An 18,760-nucleotide genomic window follows, 5' to 3' on the forward strand; every position below is an offset into this window, starting at 1 on the left:
AAGCGGAAGCGAGAGCTCGTAACCGGGCGGCTGATTCGAGGGGTTGTGTTTTCCACCAGCGGCATCTGGAAGAGCGGCTACAGCACGGGCCATGCCCTCCGAGAGTCGCTGCTGGGAGACCCTGCAGGCGCTGCGCAGTTCCGACAAAGGTCGCCTCTGCTACCACCGCGACTGGCTCCTGCGGGGCGAGGTGAGCAATGGGTCCTGAGGCGGCCGTACCCCTGCGGGCCGCTGCGCCGGCAGCCCCCGCGTCCTTTCTGACAACCCGCATTTGTTTCTGACTCCTGTATGTGCATCACGCTGCCCTGGGGTTCCTGCTCTCCCCAGCCTCCTCTAGCCGTTGGGGGGACGCTCCTTCAGGGGTGCTCTTTCTGAAGGCTTCGTTGCTACCCGCAGCCAGAGTAGGCGCCTCCGTCCATGTTGTCAAAGCAGCCCTGGCCTCAGGGTCAGTGAAGTTACGGCAGGTGCTAGGTCCTGGCAGCTAGGAGGTGCACATTTTGCAGTGAACGATTAATATGACGTATCGCTGCAAGAGAAGAATCACACACAAACTTTTACATTTTTTATATCTTTTAAATATATTTTTATTGCCCTAACCGGTTTGGCTTGGTGGATAGAGCGTCGGCCAGGGGACTGAAGGGTCCCAGGTTTGATTCCGGCCAAGGGCACATGCCCGGGTTTTAGGCTTGATCCCCAGTAGGGGGCATGCAGGAGGCAGCTGATCAATGATTCTCATCATTGATGTTTCTATCTCTATCCCTCTCCCTTCCTCTCTGAAATAATTAAAAAAAAATTTTATTGATTTCAGAGAGGAAGGAAGAGGGAGAAACAGAAACATCAATGATGAGAGAGAATCATTGATCATCTGCCTTCTGCATGCCCGCCACTGGGGATCGAGCCTGCAATGCGGGCATGTGCCCTTGGTCGGAATGGAACTTGGAACCCTTCAGTCCGCAGGCGGGCGCTCTATCCACCCAGCCAAACCGGCTAGGACACACACAAACTTTTAGATGACATTGGACGGACCTGTAAAGTTTAATGGGGGCGTGATCACTGTATTTGCAGAGTTCTGTACTAGACCGCCAGGGTGCAGGGGGCATGTAGAAACAGTTAAGGCATACCTCCTGTTCCGGAGCTTCTGGTAATCTAGCTACTGCCCTGTCTCTTTAGACTTTTATGTAAAACAATTCTAAAGTGTTCCCCTGCCTTTTATATCTTTGACAGTTTTAAAGAATACATACCTTGCATTCTAGAGGCTGGGTCCCAGAATTGTCTGTCTGGTGTATAGTCAGGTTATACATCCTTAACAGGATCCGCAGAAATGATGCTGTGTTCTCAGGAAGTCGCAGCAGGAAGCACACGGGGCTTCAGGCCATCTCAGTTGACATGCCAGTTGAGCCTCACATCTCCTCCTTCTCTCTAGGATGTTTTAGAAGAATGTGTGTCCACTCCCCAGCTATCTTCTTACGCTGGATGGGTGGTAGATCATGTCCTGCCCCACACGCAAGAGAACCTATCTCCCTCTGAGACTTCAACATCCTCTAGATCCACGTCAGGCCTAGACCGACCTTCATTTGTTCCCAAGCCTCCCATCAGAAGCCTTGCCTTCTCACCAGGAACAGCGGCAGCACCGGATGGAACCAAGGTAAGGTGTTTGATCAGCTGAGGGCAGAAGACGGGTGGTTGCAAAGTTGAATGTGGAACATCATCATGTGACAATGCCTTTGCCCTGCATAGAGTCACGATTGTTTCTTGGTAGCTGTTTGTAGGGACAGTGTTGACCACATAACCCAGCGTTCTCCTTACGAAGACCTAGAGAGAGAGATTCCCCTCTGTTCTTAGTCCCAAGAACAGTGACTAATGTCATGAGCGATTGGATTGTTTTTCACGTGAACCTTGCATCTGTTTAACTGGTAGAGTGTTCTTTTTGTGCTGGCTGCTGGGGGTACAGAATAAAATTTAACCTGCACTTAAGATTTACATATCTCAGCGTTAGTTCTGTCTGAGTTTTCACCTATTTTTCGCTCTATTTTGTCACTGCCTTTGTTTGTTTCTCTCACTTAGAAAGTAAATTGTTATCCTAGCCCAGTGGTCGACAAACTGCGGCTCTGTTGACTAATGAGTTTGCCGATCACTGTCCTAGCCGGTTTGCCTCAGTGGCTAGAATGTTGGCCTGCAGACTGAAGGGTCCTGGGTTCCATTCCGGTCAAGGGCACATGCCCAGGTTGCAGGCTCGATCCCCAGTAGGGGGCATGCAGAAGGCAGCCCATCAATAATTCTCTCTCATCATTGCTGTTTCTATAAGAAAACCCAGTAAATTGTTATTGGTGGTGGTCTTTTTTGTGTTTTTTTGTTGTTGTTGTTTTGGCGGCATATTTTCAGAGTAGTTTGCCTGTATACAGTAGTTCTCCCTTATCTGAGGTTTCGCTTTCCGTGGTTTCAGTTATTGCGGTCAACTACAGTCTAAAACTATTAAATGGAAAAGTCCAGAAATAATAATTCATACGTTTTTAAATTGTGCACCATTCTGAGTAACGTGATGAAATGCTGTGCCTCCCCATCTGTCCTGCCTGGGGCAGGAATCGTCCCTTTGTCCAGCATCTCCATGCTGTGTCTGCTACCCGCCCAGTAGTCACTTAGTCGCCGTCTTGGATCCGCTCTCCTGCTGCAGTATTGTAGTGCTAATGTTCAAGTCACTCTCGTAATTGTAAAGTTCGAGTAACTTAATACTGTCCCCAAAGTGCAGGAGTAGGGATGTTGGCAATCTGGATGCACCAATGAGAAGCCATAAAGTGCCTCCTTTAAGTCAAAAGGTGAAAGTTCTCAGCTTAATAAGGAAAGGGAAAAAATTGTATGCTGACATTGCTAAGATCTGTGGTCACAATGAACCTTCCATCCGTTAAATTGTGAAGAAGGAAAAAGAAATTCGTGGTAGCTTTGCTGTTGCATCTGAAACTGCAAAAGTTAATGACCACAGCCCTAACCGGTTTGGCTCAGTGGATAGAGCGTCGGCCTGCGGACTGAAAGGTCCCAGGTTCGATTCCAGTCAAGGGCATGTACCTTGGTTGCGGACACATCCCCAGGAGGGGGTGTGCAGGAGGCAGCTGAGCTATGTTTCGCTCTCATTGATGTTTCTAACTCTCTATCCCTCTCCCTTCCTCTCTGTAAAAAAATCAATAAAATATATTAAAAAAAAAAAAGTTAATGACCACAGTGCATGGTAAGTGTTCAGTTAGTATGGAGAAGGCATATAATTTGTGGGTGGATAACATGACCAGAAAGCTTGTTTGATTGATGCAGTGTGTTTTTATGCCAGAAAGTATTGAGCCTATAGAAGACAGCAGATAGTAAGCAAGGGATCCCCTAAAATGAGCGACACCAGGCTGTTTACTGCGTGTGAGGGATGGTCATACAAATTTAGGAATAGGTTTGGACCGAATAAGGGCGACTGTAGGTATACAGGAGCATGATTTATTTATCTATTTATTATTCTTTTAAGTTTTATTTATTGATTTGAGAAGGAGAGAAACATTGATTTGTTGTTCCACTTACTTATGCATTCATTGGTTGATTCCTGTATGTGCCTTGACCGGGGATTGAACCTGCAACCTTGGTGTATCGGGACGATGCTCCAAGCAACTGAGCTACCCAGCCAGGACTACCATTTGACCATTGTTGTTGTTGTTTTTTTGTGTGTGTGTTTCTGTTTTTTTTAATTGGGCAAGGAAGGGAGAGGGAGCGGGAGCCACACTGGCCAGGGCAATGATGATCTGTTTTCTGTGTCTCTGCTTGACATTATTTCCGACTTGATCCAGTTCTCAAACACACAGGGCCTTGCCTTTCCATCCCTTGATTCTGCCTAACGCTTTTTGGTTTCACTTTTTAGGAAGACTCAATATGGCAAGATGGCTGTTGGTAGCACTAGACTCACACCTTCTTAGGTTAGAGAAAGCCTCCTAGATAGCTTCATCAGAGAAATTCAAAGATGAACTCTGGCCTCGCTTGGCTCTGAGCCTGATTGCTGAAGTAGATACTGGCTACAGGAGGCTCGAGGACTTTGCTAGCTGGTCACATGCTTACGCCTAAGGCCAGGAAGGTGAAAGAATTGAGGATGTGCATTGGGGTTGCTCCATCCAAACCATCCTAGCACGAATGAACACTATCAGAAAAAAGGGGGGAAATTTGCTAGGCAGATCAGAACAAACAAGCAAGCAGAAAAGAAGTTGTTGTTCCTTGTGCTTTGTGTATTTCTCTTTCTCAAGGAAAACAAATAGAACAAGGTCAGTATCAAGAAAAGCTCACTAGCCCTGACCGGTTTGGCTCAGTGGATAGAACGTCGGCCTGTGGACTCAAGGGTCCCAGGTTCGATTCCAGTCAAGGGCATGTACCTTGGTTGTGGGCACATCCCCAGTAGGGAGGTGTGCAGGAGGCAGCTGATCAATGTTTCTCTCTCATCGATGTTTCTAACTCTATCCATCTCCCTTCCTCTCTGTAAAAAATCAATAAAATATATTAAAAAGAAAAAGAAAAGCTCACTAGTTCTAACCTCCTTTGTTTTGTTTTCATTGTTGTTTATAAGTAGGAATGTGGGTTTTGTCTTAAAGGGATGAAGGGATAACAGCAACTATACCATTTTAAAAGCTTAATTTTTCCATTTTCTGTCTGTGAAGGGCAAACGCGAGTCCCAGCATACAGAACCTATGTTACTTCAGTCCGCCAGGGGCATCAAGGTGGAAGGCTGCATCCGCATGTATGAGCTGGTGCACAGAATGAAAGGAACCGTAAGTGACCCAGGAAGCACGGCAGGCCTGACCCCAGGGCGCCACCTTAGGTGCAGTTCCTTAGGGTTCATGCTGATCATCGTGCCCTCCTTAGTGCTAGCAGCTGCTGGGTAATGTAGCAGCCAGGAGTAAGCTCTCTCAAGTCAAATCCAGTTTCAGATCCTCTTCTGTGTTACATGTGACTTTAGGAAAACTGCATAGGCTTTCCTGGATTCCATTTACTTCTCCAAAATTTGAAGATGACCTGGGGTTGTAAGATAAGGTTATACTGAGAAGATGGACCTTAGGCGTAAGTGGCTGTGGCGGGAAATCGAGGCAGAGATAAGGACACGAGGAAAGGATTGAGATCGAAATGTACACAGCAAGTTTATGATACTAGAATAAGGATTTTGGTAGATTGCTGCTGAGTTTGAAGATCAACCCAAAGGAGAGAGGTGACTGAGCAGAGGTTCTGAGAAGTACGCAGATGGTTGCACGCCCTCGGGCATCTGAGAGAGTTAAGGACCGGTGGGAGGGTATTCCACTGGGGTAAGGGGACAAGGTGGTGGTGCCGCTCCAGCGAGCAGGTGCTGACCCTTTTCAGGAGGGCCTGAGGCTGTGGCAGGAGGAGCAGGAGAGGAAGGTGCGCGCCCTCTCTGAGATGGCATCGGAACAGCTGAAGCGCTTTGATGAGCGGAAGGAACTGAAGCATCATAAAGAATTCCAGGACTTGAGGGAAATGATGGAGAAGAGGTGAGTGCCCCTGCATTAGGACTGGCATTGTCGGGAGGGTCAGCTGGAACTGACAGTTTTAGAAAGAGAGAAACCAGTTTTAGGAAGCATCCCTGACTGATGGTCCCTGCCATTTCTCGTGCAGCTCCAGAGAAGCCCTGGGGCAGCAAGAGAAGCTAAAAGCTGAGCATCGCCACAGAGCCAAGGTCAGAGCCTGGGAGAGTCTGTGTGGGGTTTTGGTGTCTGGCTGTAACCTGCCCGAAGAGTCAGTTCTGGCAAACAGTCGTGGGGGACCTGGCTCTTTCTCGCCTCTGTGTGACTGACCCTGGGCAGCCCTTTCCTGCTCTGGGTCCGTCTGTGAAAATATGTAGCCCGCATAGGGCTTAAGGATGTGGAAAGAGAAGGCCCGGAGCCCCTCAGAGAGAGGTAACTCGGCAGCCCTTTCTATAGATTCTCAACCTGAAGCTGTGGGAGGCAGAGCAGCAGCGCCTGAAGCAGGTGGAGCAGGAGCGGCTCCGGAGGGAGGAAGGCCAGGTCCGCCTGCGGAGCCTCTATGCCCTGCAGGAGGAGCTGCTGCACCTCAACCAGCAGCTGGACTCGGTGGGCCAGCACAGAGACCTGAAGGGGGACCTGCTGGCCTTGCGGAGCCGGGGCAACCAGCTGTGCGGCCTCATCTCGGGGATCATTCGGACCACGTCAGAGGTGAGGGGGTGCAGGGGACTCTTCTGTCTGCAGAGTGTGTGTGTGTGTGTGTGTGTGTGTGTGTGTTATCCCTTTCCCTAATTGGGCTCATAGATAGAGTGTCTGATCTTAGGTTTAAAAAGTTTGTGTTTGCTGATTGTAAAATACTTTATTTCATTCATTCAGGAATGTATATTGAATGTCTGCTATATACTTATGATCAATATTAAAAACTTACAGAAATTTTTATTGCTTTTTTCAGTTAATGTATTTTGAACACATAATTACTCTAATTACTAAAATATTTCCATGTTTTCAAGGCACTGTTAAAACATGCAAGTATTGCCTTAACACATAGTATGTAGTCAATAAGTATTGGATGGGTAGATGAAATTGGATATTTCCAACATGTAACCATACCAAAATGTACTGAAAAAAGCATGTCTATACTTACCTGGCAGGGGAGATATCATGATCACGAAGGTGGTTTTCCCAGGGTGAGGCTTATCCATTGCATTCCGGATGTGCTGACCCCTGCATTCTCCCCCCCCCCCCCCAAAAAAAAAAAAGAAAAAGAAAAAGAAAAAAGAAAACATTGGTGGACATTTAAGTTTCTATATTTTCACTATCGTGCATAACACTGCAGTGACACCACCATTTTTTATTATTATTATTTATTTATATTTTAAAATATATTTTTATTGATTTTAGAGGGGAAGGGAGAGGGAGAGAGATAGAAACATCAATGATGAGAATCATTGATAGGCTGCCTTCTGCATGCCCCCTACTGGGAATCAAGCCTGCAACATGTGGCCTTTACTGGAATCAAACCTGGGACCCTTCAGTCTGCAGGCCAATGCTCTATCCACTGAGCCAAACCAGCAAGGGCCTGAGAGTTGTATTGTAATGTAAAACACTTTTGCAATTTATTTAAACCTAAATAGCAATGCATGGCTACCTTATTGGACAGCACAGATCTAGGAGCTTGCTCGGATTTGTGTTGGATTGTTTTGGGCACACGAGAACTTCATAGGGGTTAGTATGTACGTACCTGTTTTTGCACCATGCCAAAGGCATGTTCTGTCTGATGGCCTTTCCACTTGTGATACTCAGGTCAGCCAGTGGCTTCAGATACTGTCAGCCTTATCTTCCACCGTGAAGATCCCTGCGTGCCTTGACTAATGGTCCAGGGGCCATTGCTGACCATTGTTTCACTAGGGGGTGGCAGGTTTTACGTTTTTCTGAGTTGATATCATTCTTTCTGGCATTCAACTACAAAGAAGAAATGCTCCCCATAAACTATCTTGAGGTGCAGCCTACAGAGGAAAGAAAGGATAAACATTGGAGTCTTTCCCTCATCAATTTCCAGCATAATGAATTGCTTTTCTAGTATTCTCCTATAGCGACTTAAGAGGGTTTTTCTTTTTTAAACTATCATTAGGAACTTAGGAATTTAGGGGCAAAAACATAAATCACTCTACTTCCATCCCACTAATGGAAAGATGAGCAAAGGACAGGACAGTGTTAAAAGCACAAATATAATTGTCTAACAGATTTGAAAACAAATTCAAAATCACCATTAATACATGGAATGCAAATGAAAACACCATATCATTTTTGTGTAGACTGTTGTCACAACTGTTTAAAAAGTTTTTCCGCCCGGTGTTGGTGAGTGGATGTTGATGGGAAATCGGTGTTACCTTTATGAGAACAGGGTAGCAGTAGGTATCGCCATGTTGAGGAATGGTAAAACAGTAATACAACAGTTGTAATTCTAGAAATATATTGACCTGTGTAAGGTATGACTCAGCCCCCAGGCTGCCTAGGGCATAACCACAAAGCTCTGCCTCTGTCACCCTGACAGAACGGCTTTCCCACGGCAGAGGACCAAGCTGTGGCCGAGAGAGCGCTGCAGGAGATGCGGGACCTGCTGACGGACGCCAGGGCGTGTGAAGACAAGAGGAGGCAGGAGGAGGAGGAGGCCCAGGTGAAGCGGCAGGAGTCCCAGATGCAGCAGGGGCCAGAGGTCCGCAAAGAGTGCCCCGCTCCCAGCCAGGGCCCCGGAGGGAATCGGAGTGAAGGTGAGTTTCGGAGTGGGCACGATCCTTGTTGTAAGTTCCAGAACATGCAAAGGAGCAAGAAGGTGTTTTGAATATCGGTTGATGTGGAGCCTGACTTCAGACTCGAGCACTTTCCATGAGGACCTGAAATTCTGTATCATTCTAATAGGTATATTGTTCCAAGTATTGCTGCTACTGAGTATTTTAAATAAATATGTACAAAATACATGCTTGTTAAAACATAAGAGAATCAATGCAGTGTAATGGTTGAGAATGCTGGCTTTGGAGCCAGATCAGTGGGAAGCTAGTTTACTGCTTCCGAGCAATGTGACCTTGGCAAATTGGTTAACCTTTCCATGTCTGTTTCTTTATAAAATGAAGATAATAATAGTATCTGCTTCATGGATTAGACAGTAAAAGCAGTTAGTGCATGCATAAGGTGATTAGAACAGTGTCTAGTTCATAGTAAGTGTTCAGCAAATACCAGCTGTTATTATGAGAGCCTGTCTTTTATCCCTCAGACCTCCAGGTGAAGGTACAAGACAGTACAATGCAGTGGTACCAGCAGCTGCAGGAGGCCTCCCGTCAGTGTGTGCTGGCCTTTGAGGGACTGACCAGCAGCAAAGACAGTCAGGTAGGAAGGGGTGGCCGCGGGGAATTCCCTGGGCCTCGTCGTTCTCTGATCAGCCTTGTGTCCCAAAGGTCCATAGCTGGCATGTCACGTTCCCTAATCCAGCTCTTCAGAAAGCGACCTGTCTTCTCACGGTTCTCTCCTGGCAGGTCAAAAAGATCAAGATGGACCTCCAGAAGGCTGCCACTATCCCAGTGAGCCAGATCTCCACGATCGCAGGTTGGTCAGAGGAGTTAAGAACATGGCCTTCCCCTGGTTTTATTACTCCTTAAGACTCCAGAGCTACTTACCTGTAAGGTTCCCACGGACAGTGCCGTGACTCCATGTCGACAGTCGGACCAGGCATATGTAAGGTGTATGCCTCCTATTTTGCTCTCCTTTGTTTCCTCTTCAGCACATAGAAGGTAATAATTATGTGTATGGTGGCTCGTTTTAAAAAATAAGCTGTAGCTCAGTGGATAGAGCGACGGCCTATGGACCAAAGGGTCCCGGGTTCAATTCTGGTGAACAGTAAGTACCTTGATTGCAGGCTCCTCCCCGGCCCAGGCCCTGGTCGGAGCACGTGCAGGAGGCAACCAATCGATGCGTTTCTCTTACATCGATGTTTCTCTCTCTGTCCTTCCATCTCTCTCTTCCACTTCCCTAAAAAGCAATGGAAAAATATCCTTGAGTGAGGATTAACCAAAAATAAGTAAATAAATAATAAGCTGTATGTTAATAGTGAATTGTTTAGAGTGGCTCTGACCTAAAATGGGAAGCTGCTGCGGAAAATATCGCTAAGGGGACCTAGGACGTGACTCAGATTCTTGGCTTTTGTCCTGCGCCAGCTCTTCCAGACGTGAAGCCCGCCCTGCTAGCACCTTAGACCTCCTTCCTTTTCTCTCTGGGGACTGAGATGAGAGGGTAGGAAGCAGACAGCGAAAGCCCTTCTTCCTTTCTTCTTTAGAAGCAGGTTTATGTTTCATAGCGAGCGCTCTGGTGTGGGAGCCTCCAAATGACAGACCTGCTGCCGAGTGGCGGGGGCACATGTACAGCTGGGACTCCGGTCCCCTGATTGACTGGGTGCCTTCAGAGCGTAGGAAAGTTGCCATTTTTGCCCTTGAGAGGGTATATGATAGGACTTACCTACCACATCGCTGCCTGAAATTCTTTCTGGAACAGGGCAGGGTATAAATGAATAAATACGTATCACTTTCTGGAATTTAAAGTGCCTTGACCTTTGATAGCAAGCAGCGGGGAGAGGTGGCTCGACAGCCATCCCACACCTCCCCCCCCCCCCCCCCCCCCCGCAGGCTTATCCGCAGTCTTGACTCCTAAGTCAACCGACCGCCTTGCCTCCTCTTTCATCAGGAAATCGAGACGACAGGTGTGAGAGCCTCCGATGCCTGCCTTCACCTGTGCACAGCTGCACTTACCTCTGAGTCTCCTGTTTCAGAGGATGAGGTGTCCTGAACCACGCTTACCCTTCCGCCTCTGCCTTTCTTCCCCTCCCCTCCCATCTCCTTCAAGGCTTTGCCGCAGCATTTATGGCTTTTCCCTCCTGTTTGATGCGAAATTACTCCCTTTTACAGGCTCCTTTTCTTTTAAACATGCATGAGTCGCTCACACCCTGAAATACATTCCCTTTGATTCTACACCTTCGAGGAGTTTCTGGTCCTCCTCGCGGTTCCGTTTGGCGCTGGGGATTTTCCCTTTAGGAAGCGCCACTCCTTTGGCTTCCATGGAGCGTTCATTTCCAGGTTCTCCGGCCTCTCTCCTCTGGTTCCTGGCCTCCTACCCTCACCTCAGTAGCAGGTGTTTCCGAGGAGTCTGCTCTCACCTCACTTCTCCTTCTACATCCCTCCCTGGCTTCCAGCATTGCTACCTGTGTGCTGAGGAATGACTCCCAAACCTGCCTCCGACTCATCCAGTTCCTCTGAGCTTCAGATGCTCTAGGACCAGCTACCTGGGGGGCATCTGTGCGTGGATGGCTCTCGGATACCTCAAGTGCAGTGTGTTAGGTCTGAGCTTGTCATTTCCGTATGCCTGTTTTTCGCCTGTTTGTGCTGAGTGATCAGTAGCACCGTTGTCTATTCGGTCACCTTGGCTGGCACCTGGAAGGCGTCTCCTGACTGCCTCCTCTATTTCGTTCTCCACGTCTAGTAAGGGCAGCATTACTTAAAGTGATTGGGGACATGGCAGGGCATTTCTAAGCTGGTGATGCCGTGCTGATTTAATCCTCACCCGAGGATATTTTTCCATTGATTTTTAGAGAGGAAAAGACAGAAATACCGATGTGAGAGAGAAAACATCAATTGGTTGCCTCCTGCACGAGCTCCAACCAGGGCTCAGGCTGGGGAGGAGTCTGCAACCGAGGTACATGCCCTTAAATGGAATCGAACCCAGGACCCTTTGGTCCACAGGCCAGCGCTTTATCCACTGAGCCAAACCAGCTAGGGCAATGCTGTGCTAATTTAAACTTTGATTGCAAGTCTTGGAGGACCTAATGGTGGGAATAAAGCTACCTCTTGGGTTAGAAACTTCAGGACCCTTTTCTTTCTCATCTCGTCTTCCTCTGTACATCTCTCTTCGTGGTTTGCAGACTGCTGTGCTTTGGTCCACGTGGCAATTGCAAGGTCCCACTGCCTACGAGTGTATGTGTTGCTGGGCCAGCCAGGTCACGGAATGGACTCTGCCAGTTGGCTGATCGGCTCAGCTGGACAACTCTCACTGTAGCCCATGTCGGGGTTGGGGTACACAGGCTCTTTTAGACAAACGCAGCTACTAGGAACCCACTTGTGTGTCTGAGGGGGGAGGAAGGCAGGTCTCAGAGAAGAGGAAAATTGTTGTGAGCTGGGGAGATGCTCTAGAAGGTTTTCCCTCGAGATGCAATGACTCCTTTAGGCATGGCAACCACAGGCTGTGGGATCGGTAACAGTTCAACACTCCCATACTCTTTATCCCTCTGATTGATGTGTCAGTTTCAGAATTAGTTCATTCCCAAATAAGGAATTCCTATGAAATAGTATGTTTTTGTACTTTTTGCATTCCCCCAATGTGTATTTGATTGTCATGCCCTTTTCTGCACCAGTATTTTGTCCTTAGACTCTGAACTTCTATAGGGCTCCAGAGCTGGGTTTACGTAGATTCCTTCTAAAAAATAGGTTGATTTAAGTCACTTTGTCTCTTTCATACCCAGGCTCCAAGCTGAAGGAGATCTTTGACAAGATCCACAACCTACTCTCTGGAAAACCTGTTCAATCTGGTGGGCGCTCTGTGTCCGTCACACTGAACCCACAGGGCCTGGACTTTGTCCAGTACAAACTGGCAGAGAAATTCGTGGTGAGAAACCTTATTGCCAGAGGAACGGGAAGAAGGGGCTGGTGCGCAGCACTTAGCCGTTCTCGATATTAACGTCGTCCCCATCTCTGTTGCCAGAAACAAGGAGAGGAGGAGGTGGCCTCTCATCATGAAGCAGCGTTCCCCATCGCCGTTGTGGCGTCGGGGATCTGGGAGCTGCACCCGCGCGTGGGGGACCTCATTCTGGCTCACCTGCACAAGAATTGTCCGTACTCTGTCCCTTTCTACCCGGCTTTCAGGGAGGGAATGGCTTTGGAAGACTATCAGAGGTGAGGCTGTTCTCCTGGCTAGCCCGAGGGCGATTCGTGAAGTAGAAATAGAATTTATATTCCTCCTCCTCACAGCTTTTATGTGTCTTGAATGTTATATCAGAAAATGCAGTGTTTTTCATGCAAACTGGACAGTTTGGGGAATTTGTGGATTTAGGTGCCAATAATCAATATAGTTTAGTGGAAAGAATAATGGATCTAGAGTCCAGGAGTCTTGGAATTTTATCCCTTGTCATTAAATAACTTTGCAAAATGGGTAAATAATTTTACCTCTTTGGGTGTCATTTTCCTTATTTGTATATGACATGATGACCTGTGAGTTCACCTCACAGGACTTAAATGATGCACAGATTTGATATGGATGTGAGTCTTCTACAAATGCAATAATGTGTAATAATGTATTAATAATATGTTGTTACTTTTAGCCATGAAATGTAATCTCTGCTCTGTCACTCTCATTTTGACCTTGTCACACTGAATTTTTTCATCCCACTTAGAATGCTTGGCTACCAAGTGAAGGATTCCAAGGTGGAGCAGCAGGACAACTTTCTGAAACGCATGTCCGGGATGATGCGTCTCTATGCTGCCATCATCCAGCTCCGGTGGCCGTATGGGACGCGACAAGAGGTAGTAGAAAGGCTTACTGCCGAGAATGAGAGGCCAGTCCTTAGTCGGTGTTCTGCCTGCAGGAAATACTGGCCTTTCAGAGGGCCTCCCGTTACGTGCTGAGTTCAAGTATACTGCCGCTTCTTGTGTATTCTTTAGAGAAGTGATGTTGATTATTAGGTAACCAGTTTATAAAGGAGTCAACCAGCCATAGCTGGTGTGGCTCAGTTGGTTGCATGTCATTATTGAGCATTGTTCCTTGCTGGAAAGTCACCGATTTGATTACCGGTCAGGGTACATACCCAGGTTGCAGGTTCAATCTCTGGTTGGGGTGTGTATGGGAGGCAACCGATCGATGTTTCTTTCTCTCTCTCTCTCTCTCTCTCTCTCTCTCTCTCTCTTTCACGCTCTCCTCCTCCCCCTTTCCTTTCCTCTCTGTCTGAAATCAATAAAAACATATTTTTAAAAGAGTCTACCAGACAGGAGTCTGCTGTAAATTAAGCTTTATGGTTAGAAGATTTAAATGGACAGGTGGAGGCTTAGCAAGCTATGGTGATACACACTTGACAACAACAGAGCCACAGCTGGGGTCCCAGGTTTGACCTGCCAGCTCAGTTTTGTGTGTTTTGTTTTTTTTTTATTTTAGAGAGAGAGGAAGGGAGAAAGAGGAAGAGACATCAGTTTGTTGCTCCATGCATTTATACATTCATTGGTTGCTGCTTGTATGTGCCCTGACCAGGAATTAAACCTGCAACCTTGATGTATCAGGTAGCCAATTGAGCTACCCAGCCAGTATTAAGAGGTACAGATTAGCAAAATGGAGAAGTTAATGGACTTGGAAACCTAAAGAGAAAAGAGTCTTAAGTTAATTGAACCCAGGAAGTTTTTATTGTGCACCTGCTATGTCCCAGGTTCTCTGCCAAAGTAGCGAGATAATAAGTGTCGATTAGATAACTGTTGGTCTATGGAATTCAGAAATTGAAGCTGACAGATGTGTAATTAAAGGGATCCTGTAAAGAATGTGTGGGCTCCAGAGTGTTGGAACATTTAAAAACAGAGTTCAGCCCTAGCCGGCTTGGCTCAGTGGATAGAGCATCGACCTGCAGACTGAAGGGTTGCAGGTTTGATTCCGGTCAAGGGCACATGCCTGGGTTGCGGGCTCAATCCCCAGTAGGGGGCAGGCAAGAGGCAGCTGATCAATGATTTTCTCTCATCATTGATGTTTCTATCTCTCCCTTCCTCTCTGAAATCAATAAAAAAAATATATATATATATACATATATATGTTAAAACAAAAACAAGAGTCCATTTGGCTTTGGTTGTTCCTGTCCTGCCTCATGTGCTTGGGTTAGAGATACGGGGCTCATGTCCACTTGGTAATGGCTGGATGATAACATTGGGAGTGTAGCCCTGAATAAAGTGAGACCAAATCATGACCAAACTTCTCTCCTCCCAGGTTCACCCTCATGGCTTAAACCATGGCTGGCGCTGGTTGGCACAGATACTAAACATGGAGCCCCTGTCAGATGTGACAGCCACCCTCCTCTTTGACTTCTTGGAGGTACACAATGCAGTTACCACAGTGGTTGAACAGCCTTGGGCCTCTGCGTGACATGAGTGGGGAAGCAATATAGACATAGCGGGTGACGGTGAACAGCGTAGGGGCTAGTGTCAGATTTTTCCTTGAGTCCTGTGACAAGCCTAGCTTCCGCTTTTTCTCCCCACGGTACTTGTCTTCTCTGTGTGGATGTCTTCTCATTGTAAAGAATGGGAAACTGTACATCCCAGCACCAGTGAAAAGGGGAACTGGTTTTAGGGATAGAAAAGTGACTCCCAGGACCAAGGGTATGGATAGACAGTTGGGTCTCATGAGGGCCTCGAACCAGGAACTGGGATGTCTCCAGGTACCAAGAGTCTTCTCTCTGTGTCTTTATATGAGCTCTCCCTGCCAGTTGCCTCATTCTTGCTCTCCATGCCGACTTTCTCTAGTTCTCTGTACACAGTGGAGGCCTACATCCCTCAGTCTTGGTGTGGCCACCCAGTCTAGGGGGACTGGTATCCCACCATTGCGATTCATAATTCTCACAACAGGAAATAGAATTAAACAGCTCGAGTCAGGTGTCTCCCTCACCCAGAAGGCTCTCTAGAGTCGCTTATAAGAGGCCACCACTATAATGTAAGAGGGAGGGTGTGTGTTGAAAGGAGACACTGCTTGAAGAAAGAAGGCACATGCTGCCTGCCATAAATCTGGGGCCATTTGGCCTTAAAATGCCAATAGTTTCTAATCACCTTAAAGCTCCTGAAGTCACAGTTTGTGAACAGTGACCCTGAATCGTTGAGAACACAGTGGATTCTGTGTCCTCTGCTTACTAAGGTTGGGGGTATGCCAGCCCTTTAGACAGGCTTACTTTCAGTACAGTAAATCAAGGGAGACTAGTTAATGGAGTTTGGTTCATGTTAATACCTGGCAGGGTGGTTAAATGGAGGTATTGCCATATAGAGAGAAATGCTTCAGAAGAAAATTGTATTTTTCCATTTATTCCCTTGGTTGCTAGCTCCGTGCCATTCTGTGGCTGAAGTTCTGGACAGGAGTGAAAGGCCAGGCTGATTGTGGTTTCCGGATCTCTCGGATGAGTTGAACTTTCATTCTCTGCCTGTCTTTCCCCCTAGGTGTGCGGGAATGCCCTCATGAAGCAGTATCAGGCCCAGTTCTGGAAGATGATGCTTCTCATCAAAGAGGACTACTTCCCCAGGTATTAGCCTTGTTGAGCAGACACCAGGGATTCAGAAGGTAGAACTCAGGACATCAGATACACTTGGGTGCTGTTACATGTTGGTCTGCCTTGGTTTAAAACACCTACATTAAGTGTGACATCCCCTACTCCAATCCTGCTCTTTGATAATTGAATAAACTTTTTATTTTAAATATCTTTTTAATGATTTCAGAGAGGAAGGGAGAGAGAGATAGAAACATCAGTGATGAGAGAGAATCACTGATTGGCTGCCTCCTGCACACCCCCCACCCCCCAGTGGGGATCAAGCCTGCAACCCTGGCATGTGCCCTGACTGGGAATCGAACCATGACCTCCTGGTTCATAGGTTGATGCTCAACCACTGAGCCATGCCGGCCAGGCTGACCTCTAATAAAGAGTCTCTCTCTTGTTGGCTAAATGAAAAAATGAATAGAAAGATCTTGGATTCAGATACCTGACATTTTTAAAAATTCTATTCTTTTCCGCACCCCCAGGTAATCTGGGATGGTGATTACATGCAGTTTTGAATTAAACCACGGAGTCAAACCCCCTCAGTAAGTCAGTGGAAGAAACTGACTTATTCAGTTTGCTTGACTCTGGTGTGGCGTTCAATGTTAAGTTCCCTTCTCATTCCTCTCACTGCATTGGTGTTTCAAATGGGGGACAGGCCCTGACAGCCCCATCCCACCCAATCAGAGGCCTTGGGAAGGAGGGGTGCTTTCTGTCCTCTACCCCCTTGTTTGAAGAGAAGGTTGAGACCATTTGGAAGAGCGACAGCATCCTTAGTCTAGAACAGTGGTCGCCAACTGGTGGTCCGTGAGGTCTGAAAGGTTGGCGACCGCTGGTCTAGAAGACATCTTTGTGAGTCATTTGATCATGCCCTTCCCCTACCTCCTTTCCAAAAAATAGGTGTCACTCACCACGTGTCTTCTTTGTGTTCCTGCAGGATTGAAGCCATTACAAGCTCGGGACAGATGGGTTCCTTCATACGCCTCAAGCAGTTCTTGGAGGTAAGAGCCCTAGACCAGGCGTCCTCAAACTACGGCCCGCGGGCCACATGCGGGTGTTTTTGCCGTTTTGTTTTTTTACTTCAAAATAAGATATGTGCAGTGTGCATAGGAATTTGTTCATAGTTTTTTTTTAAACTATAGTCCGGCCCTCCAACCGTCTGAGGGACAGTGAACTGGCCCCCTGTTTAAAAAGTTTGAGGACCCCTGCCCTAGACCCACACATCCCAGGTTGTTGGCCTCGAACGAGCCTATGCCTGACAGGTCTTGGACTCCAGGCTCTCTGATTGCAGTCTCTTCCTCTTGATTTTTCCAAACCCTACTTGTTTGTCCATAATTTCCCCAGAACCTTAAAGACAGCCATTTTGCCTTCCTACATGTCATTGCCCGTGCTGCCCGTGGGGAAGCTCCCTAAGAGAGGAATAAAACCTGTCCAACGAGTCTTGTCTCACCGGTACATTTTGGCATGTTGGCCAAGGTTCTTTTCTTTAAAAAAGAAAAAAAATATTTTTTTAATTGATTTCAGAGAGGAGGGGAGAGGAAGAGAGAGATAGAAACATCAATGATGAGAGAGAGAATCTTTGATTGGCTGCCTACTGCACGCCCCTGACTCGAGCTGAAACCTGGGCATGTGTCCTGACCGGGAATCGAACCGTGACCTCCTGGTTCATAGGTCCACGCTCAACCACTGAGCCACGCCAGTCGGGCCCAGTCTCAGGTCTGGGGAGATGGTGAGTGTGCTGCTCACTTTTCTCCACGAGAACAGACTGAACTTTCAGCCAGACTCCTCATATTTCTAAGCAGTTAACATTTGTAAGCAGTTAATATTGACAAATAACTTAGAACTCTGGTAGGTCTGCTGACTGCCCACTGACTTCCGGTTTCCAGGAGCCCAGTTGGGAAACCAGCAATACTGAAAGGGGCCAGCCAATGGGAGACAAGAGAGGGGCAGGCAGGATAATAGCATTTGTCCTGGGCTGCACTTCGTGCAGAAGCAGGAGTCTTAGACACAACCGCACGCCTGCTGCCTTTCTCTTTTTGAGCTCTGTTCTGTGGGACCTAAGCTTGCTGTCCCTCAGAGTTTCTTCTAATTGGTAAGCGTTGGAAGCAGTGTTATCAGAAAGTCATTCTGTTTTCTTCCTCTTTCCCTGACCAGAAATGTTTGCAGCGCAAGGAGATTCCTGTCCCCAAGGGCTTTCTGACTTCTTCCTTCTGGCGTTCCTGATGTCACTCCGTCACCCACCATCACCATTTTGTTGCAGAGGTGCAATAATAAAGCAACTGAACATAGCTGTATTTGAGAGAGCAATGTCAGATTTAGAAACCTACCAATATGTATTTTTATATATTTATGCCTTGTGACTAAGGAAAGGTTTTCATGGGTCACAAAAATCTCGGTGGTCTGATGACTCCTCAAGGGATCCACATGACAGAATAAATGGATTTGGCCTTCTCACTTTGGCAAACATTTTGAGGTGTTTAGCACTTGATGCCATTGTTTCATTACCTTTCTGTCTCGACTCTTTCAGAAAGTAGGTAATACCGAAGCATTTCACTCTGAGCTGAAGTAAGCCCCCCACTTCCAAGTGTCCCGTAGTAGCTGAGGCCCGAATCCTTCCATACGAGTCTGAGCTGTGGTTGCTTTGCCTTTCTCAGCTTGTGAAGTAATTAGCAATTCAGAGGAAATGCCTGAGGTAGAGATGGACTCTGTCCTAGATGGCATCGCGGGTCGCCTAGTTTCTGGGATTAGGACCTGCCACGTGTTGTGTTGCACCAAGAAGCACTGTTTGCCCTCTTAATTGGAATTCAGTGCCCGGATGACAAGGGATGCATGAACCAGGGCAGGTGTCTTCTGTGCGTGTGTGTGTCTCAGTCTGCATGAAGATGGGCTGAGATGGAGCTGGCCACATTACGCATGAGCT

General features: G+C 47.2%; 1 protein-coding gene and 1 pseudogene across 1 annotated transcript; both read left to right on the forward strand.

The window, feature by feature from the left end:
* The first annotated feature begins 29 nt into the window (after window positions 1-29).
* Window positions 30-18,294, forward strand: GLE1 (GLE1 RNA export mediator). The gene is made up of 16 exons (XM_008152560.3): window positions 30-190; window positions 1,424-1,645; window positions 4,671-4,781; window positions 5,365-5,513; window positions 5,638-5,698; window positions 5,943-6,194; window positions 8,038-8,254; window positions 8,755-8,867; window positions 9,014-9,083; window positions 12,043-12,185; window positions 12,282-12,472; window positions 12,970-13,099; window positions 14,535-14,639; window positions 15,749-15,831; window positions 16,778-16,841; window positions 17,995-18,294. Exons 1-16 carry the CDS (start codon window positions 92-94, stop codon window positions 18,061-18,063), a joined length of 2,079 nt encoding a protein of 692 aa, XP_008150782.2. The 5' UTR covers window positions 30-91; the 3' UTR covers window positions 18,064-18,294.
* LOC114226804 (U1 spliceosomal RNA) lies at window positions 6,620-6,799 on the forward strand (annotated as a pseudogene).
* Window positions 18,295-18,760: the final 466 nt, after the last annotated feature.

The sequence above is a fragment of the Eptesicus fuscus genome, chromosome 15 (genome assembly GCF_027574615.1).
Source record: "Eptesicus fuscus isolate TK198812 chromosome 15, DD_ASM_mEF_20220401, whole genome shotgun sequence".
In the NCBI taxonomy this organism is placed as follows: domain Eukaryota; kingdom Metazoa; phylum Chordata; class Mammalia; order Chiroptera; family Vespertilionidae; genus Eptesicus; species Eptesicus fuscus.